This window comes from Amblyomma mixtum, chromosome 1 (genome assembly GCF_055824585.1).
Source record: "Amblyomma mixtum isolate Tamu chromosome 1, ASM5582458v1, whole genome shotgun sequence".
Classification (NCBI taxonomy): domain Eukaryota; kingdom Metazoa; phylum Arthropoda; class Arachnida; order Ixodida; family Ixodidae; genus Amblyomma; species Amblyomma mixtum.
In genome coordinates, this window is record NC_143012.1 from 133,163,872 (window position 1) to 133,170,452 (window position 6,581).

Here is a 6,581-nt window from a genome sequence, read left to right on the forward strand (position 1 = left end):
CCTGCGATTAATCTTGGCTGCGGATTCGCCGCTAGGGGGCCAACGGGAGCGGATGCCTGCAACGTCGGCTCCGGCAAGCGGTACGTGCTTCTCCTACCCAATCTCTCCTACGGCCACTAATCTGCTCGAAAACCGACATAACTGCCTAAGGAGGACAGGAAAGCCGCCCATTACGGGCAAAATCCGACCTATCATGAGAGAAGAACAATTATCGGACCGAGACGCCAAGCCGCACAGCTAGGCCGCACTAGGATTCCTCCCCTCCGCCGACTCCGTCGGCGACGGCAGCCGTTGTCATGGAGGTAACGGTTGAAGGCCGCACCATCACCGTGGAAGAGCAAAACTCAAGCAACTGGACACCGGTGCTGTATAAAGCCTACGCCTCCCGACCAGCCAGTTCGCCGAAACCTTACCGCTCCGACAACGCTACCTCAGACGCAGCTCACCTGAACGCCAACAACGCGTCGCGCCACGCAGCAGCCGTAACCGGCAGCGGCAAGACGCCGGCCCATCTACCACCTGCGACTAAGGAGGCTCGCCTCGCATTGCAGCGGAGCAAGCAGCTGCCACCGCTCCCACCTAACGCTATTCGAGTAGTCGTTCGCCCGCGAGGTGAACTACGACTTCTAGATGTCCCAGCACCCCGGCTCTTGAAGACAGTGCAGACGCAGCTCGATATCATTCCACCGGACGACTTCTGCCTGCGCATCCACCCGACCAACAATGCTTTCACCATGGCAACCACACATTTCCCAACAGTCGAGACTCTCAAGACGCTGACCTCTCTCACCATCGGAGGCAAAACATATCCCTGCGCGGCATACGTAGCACCACCACCGGGGGCTACCCGAGGAGTCATCTCGAACGCCTATGACGACGAGACGCCGAAGCAACTGTACCACCACCTGGTCAAAAGAAATCCTGAATACACCATTCTAGCAGCACGACGCATGGGAAAGACACACTCCATCCTGATCACCTTCGACGAAACCACAGTCCCTCACTCCATCAAATACATGGGAGCCATCCACCGCTGCACCCCATACCGTGGCAGTCCGGATGCCTGTACAAACTGCAGACAGCCGGGTCACCGCCACGACGTATGCCCGAGTCCCAAGACAAATATCTGCCCCCGTTGTGGAACGCAACACTCCCAAGAAGATACACTTTGCACCCCCAAGTGCATTCTGTGCGAGGGCCCACACCTGACAGGCACGGGATCCTGCATGGGACGCAACCTCCACCAGCCCCGGAAACAGCCAAACCACCCACAAACGCAGCAGCACGACTTGGTCCTATCCAGAGAAAATTTTCCCCATTTGTCATCCGGACTCCCACAGCCCAACCAAAACAAAACAGCTTGGTCAGTGCCGTTGAAACAAGTCTGGGACACCTCCGCCTCTTCACACAGGCACACGACATCCTTGACTACACAACCCAGTCTACAACAAGCCCTGGCAAAATCTCAGGAGGAGGCAGCAACGGCTAAAGCGGAAGCTACAGCAGCCCGAGCAGAAGCCGCCGCCTTGCGTCAACACATCGCCAAGCTGGAAGCCCAGATAAGTGCTCTTGCCGCTGGTTCTACCCTTCCACCTGCTCCCGCTCCTACCACATCCCAAACTCCTCCTCCCAACCCGCCTACCGCCGATACCTCGTCCTCCCACTCCGAGCCTAATTCCTCTCCTGATTTGCTAGCAATGGAGGCTGACACTGATCCCTTTACAAATTCACCTCCGTGCACAACGCCCTCTCCGTCCACACCCATCTCACTAAACAACATACCAACCCTGCTGGAATCATTTGCAGCTCTCTTTGAGGCAAAATTGCAGGACGCTATAACTCGCATCAACGAGGAATACACACCAATCAAAGACGCAGTAATCCGCATAACACAAGACAACGCTATTCTTAACCACCGATTCGATGTGCTAACTCAAGGATTCTCTGAACGCTGTAACGATCTTGAGTCCCGACTCCCAAAGCGTGACCCCACACCAAACAGACGCAAGAAGCCCAAAGCACCGGAGGAACAGGCCAACCCTATCCCTACCATAGTTCAGGGCTCCCAACCCCCCGTTACAGCTCCCTCCTCTATAGATTGTCATGATGGCAGTTCCACTCCGTAATCTTACACTCTGGCAGTGGAACTGCCGGGGATTTGGTCACAAGCGTCACGTAATCCACCAACTGCTGTTCTGCGCTACAGGACCCGACATCCTTACCCTGCAGGAACCCTCAAACCCACTCACCCTACCCGGCTATGCTCCTGTTCTGCCCACATCCCCCACGCCCCCTCGGGTAGCATTTCTGGTTCATCGTTCAATCACCACCATCTCCCATTCCATAGTGATTGAAGACATTGATCACCTTCTTATTGAGTTTGTGCCGCAACACGCTCGAGCGAACAGTGTCTTCATCTTAAATGTATATAGCCACCCTAAGTGCCTTCAAGGTAACTTCGAACGCCTCTTTACCCTCGCGAAGCGCATAGCCAACAAGTGCCCCTTACTCGTCGTGGGAGACTTTAACGCCCCACATACAGCCTGGGGTTACCCACACGACACACCGAAAGGACGTCGTGTATGGTTATCCGCGCAACAAGCCGGTCTCTCCCTGCTCACAGACCCCACCTCTCCTACACGCACGGGAAACAGTGTCCGTAAAGACACTACGCCAGACCTCACGTTCGCACATCGCCTCCCTCACGCCACATGGTGCAACACACAAGAGAATCTTGGTAGCGACCATTTCATCATCGAGATTCTCTTACACATTCAACTACATCGCAGGCCTCCCAGAGGCTCCACTCTTACAAAGTGGGACTCTTTCCGCTCATGTAGAACAGCACGCACTTTCGTCCCCATCACGGACATCACCGCTGGACCGAGCAGCTAAAAAGCGATGTCCGATCCGTAACTTGTACTCTACCCGAAGACTGCCCAAGCGACACAATTGACTCCCGCCTCCTACATTTATGGGAGGCTAAAACAGGCCTAGAGCGCCGCTCGCAAAGGCAGCGATGGAACCGGACACTTAAGCGTCGCCTCGCCCGCCTTAACAAAGAGATAGAAACACAAGCAGCGAATCTTTCACGTCAGAACTGGGAATCTATCTGCAATAAGCTTGACGGCAATATGAGTGTGCCTTAGACCTGGAACCTTTTTCGGCACTTAATAGACTCCATTCACTCTAAGACTGCCCAGAGACACGCCCTCAACAAACTCATACATACTTCAGATATACCTCCACCAGACCTCCTCCAAGACCTTCGAAATCAATACTTCCCCACATACCCTCCTGCACACCACCCTGATTATGCAGGCCCCCCTAACGACAAGCTTGACCAACCCATTACAGAAGCAGAGGTCCAGGCTGAACTCCAGACGCTTAACACGTCCTCAGCCCCAGGCACAGACGGGGTACATAACAAGGCTCTCAGGAATCTCGACGCACAATTCATTGCTGCACTTACAGAATACTTTAATGAGTGCTGGCGACTGGGTACCCTCCCACCACAATGGAAAGAGGCGAGAGTCATTTTCATACCCAAACCTGGCAAACCTCTGCTTACTTCTAACCTCAGACCCATCTCCCTCACATCCTCTGTTGGCAAACTCATGGAGCATGTACTCCAGCGCAGGCTTTCCCAATACCTAGAAAGCAACAATCTCGTGCCCACTACCATGTTTGGATTTCGACCAGGGCTTTCCACACAGGACGTCTTCTTGCAGCTAAAACATCACATTCTCGACTCAAAGACCTCCGACACTAAAGCTATCCTAGGGGTGGATCTCACTAAGGCATTTGATAACGTTACACACTCAGCTATCCTAGAAAACCTTACGACCCTGGGAATCGGCGACAGGATGTACAACTACATCCGAGACTTCCTCAGGCACCGCACAGCCACGCTTACCTTCGGCGACCACAGCCTACCAGGGATCACGCTGGGAGCACGAGGTACGCCCCAGGGAGCCGTCCTCTCCCCTATTTTATTCAGCATAGCACTTCTTCACCTACTACAACAGCTAGCTCAAATTCCCGACATCCATTTCAGCCTCTACGCCGACGACATCACTGTCTGGGCAAACCATGGCAGCGATGCCGAAATAGAAGAACACCTACAATTGGCACTAACCACCATCGACGCATATGTACGGGAGCGTGGCCTGACCTGCTCCCCTAAAATCGGAACTTTTGCTCTACCGGCCCAAGCAACACGATTCAGTCAATGCACCCATTTCCCTCGCCCTAGGTACCCATCCCATCCCACTAGTACGCAAAATCCGCGTTCTAGGACTGGTTCTCCACTCCCACGGTGCGCACGGAGAAGTCATAAAGACACTTCAAACACACGCTCAACACACCACTCGACTGATTCGCCGCATAGCGAACCGCAGGGCTGGCCTACGCGAGCGAAACACGACTCGCCTCACCCAGGCTCACATCATTAGCCGCACAAAATATGCCCTTCCATACCTACCCCTCAAACAGAAGGAGAGAGACCGGGTTAATGCGCTCCTACGTAGTTGCACGAGAACGGCTCTACGTCTTCCCCCCAGAACATCCAACGACCGACTCCTCAAACTCGGTGTACACAACACCTTTGAAGAGCTAAAAGAAGCTACCTTTATGGCACAACTATCCCGTCTATCCAGCTCAGAGGCTGGTCGTACTTTATTGTCCCAGTTGAGCCTGACCCCAATTAAAGAGCCTACCGAGGGGGTCCCCTTTCTGCTACCCTCCGCTCTAACCTCAACGTAACCCCCATCCCCAAGAACATGCACCCTGAGCGAGACAGGGAACGCTGAGTAGCAAGAGCTCGGGCCCTTCACAAACAGTATAGCGAGGACCATAAGGTGTTCTACGTGGACGCAGCGGAATATACGACAGGCTCCCGAATGGCCCTGGCGGTAGCTGACAATAATGCAAAGCTTCTAACCTCCAGCTCAATCATTACCAATTCGACCACAGAGGCAGAAGAGGCAGCCATCGCGCTTGGTCTCATTTCTACATCTGCCACAAAAATTATCTCCGATTCCAAATCTGCAATTTTAAATTATGCCAAGGGCTACATATCCAGCACCGCTGCTCGTTTACTACGTTTCTGGCAGCCCCGGCGCCTCATCACCCTCATCTGGACGCCAGCACATGCTGGCCTCCCTGGCAACGAGGAGGCTCATTCCCTAGCCCGAGGTCTCACATTCCGGGCAGGAGTCGAGCCCCCTCTACGAGCCTCGGAGCGCCTGCTCTCCTTCCGTGATATTCTCTCGTACTACCGAGACAAACGAAGGGAATACGCACCCCCAGCTCCATCCCTCACCATAGCGCAGGCTGCACATTGGTGACAACTACAAACCCGAACTGCTCCATACCCAATACTGCTGCATGCCCGATACCCAGACCAATTCCCGTCATCATGCAAATTTTGCGGCAAACCAGGAGACGTCTTACACGCCCTCCTCACATGCCCCACCTTCCCTCGTCCCCCATCGCCAACCGCGGCGGAGTCTTACTGGGAGTCTCTTTTGACCAGCTCGTCCGCTCAAGACCAGCGCCGGATCATCTCCAGCGCTCACCGAAGGATTGCGCTCCAGGGGCTATCCTTCGCGTTGTAAGGGTGCCTCCTCCTCACATTGAGGAGGCATCCAAGTACCATGTAGGGGGCTTCGCCCCCACGATTTACATCATTGGCAATAAAAGTTTCCACCACCACCACCTAATCTTGGCTGCGGCGGATTTGAGGCTGGCTACGTCAACGTCACCGCTGCCGTCGACACGCCGCCATGGATCTGCCCAACCCTCGCTGCCTCCTGGATCGCCCCATCACAGTCGACATCACCATCTTCAAGTATAAAACCGCAGCATCCGTCAACGACACTTCGTGGGCTTGGTGGCTGTGCCATGGCAAAGACCACTAATCCGCTCTTCCTGACAATGCAGGTTGGTGAACAATGCAGCCTTTTCGCAAAGAAAACTAGTAGCCGCCGCGGTGGCTCAGCGGCTATGGTGCTCGGCTGCTGACCCAAAAGACGCGGGTTCGATCCCGGCCGCGGCGGCTAGAATTTCTTTGGAGGAGAAATTCTAGAGGCCCGTGTACTGTGCGATGTCAGCGCACGTTAAAGAACCCCAGGTGGTCGAAATTTCCGGAGCCCTTCACTACGGCGTCTCTCATAGCCTTAGTCGCTTTGGGACGTTAAACCCCATAAACCAAACCAACCAAAGAAAACTAGTAACTACTTCTTAGTGCAGCTAGCAAACCCACAGTGTCTGAGTGCTATCGTTGACTATTTTGCCCGCTCCCTTCTGTTGTTGTTATCCGCTGATATTGAAACTGACCCCGGTCTTGATTCTGTCGCCATTCTTGCCGAGCTGCAAAAAATTTCAGCCAGTCAACCTCAACTCATCGCCGATGTGGGTGAACTAAAAAACCACCGACTAACGACAAACCAAACCATCTCCAATCTGAGCGAAAGAATGACTGATCTCGAGAACCACTACCAAACCCTAAAAACCTTACAAACAGACCTTGATACTGTCCGAACTAACGCCGAACTAACGACGGCGAAAATCGATCGCGG

At 54.0% G+C, this 6,581-nt stretch overlaps 1 protein-coding gene across 1 annotated transcript; it reads left to right on the forward strand.

The window, feature by feature from the left end:
- Positions 1–296: 296 nt before the first annotated feature.
- On the forward strand, positions 297–2,209 carry LOC149367636 (uncharacterized). The gene has a single exon (XM_089567385.1). The coding sequence runs from the start codon at positions 297–299 to the stop codon at positions 2,124–2,126; it is 1,830 nt and encodes a 609-aa protein (XP_089423511.1). The 3' UTR covers positions 2,127–2,209.
- The last annotated feature ends 4,372 nt before the right edge of the window (positions 2,210–6,581 follow it).

Coding starts and splice junctions, on each gene's coding strand:
- LOC149367636 (XM_089567385.1), top strand. CDS start 297: ATGGAGGTAACGGTTGAAGGCCGCACCATCACCGTGGAAGAGCAAAAC.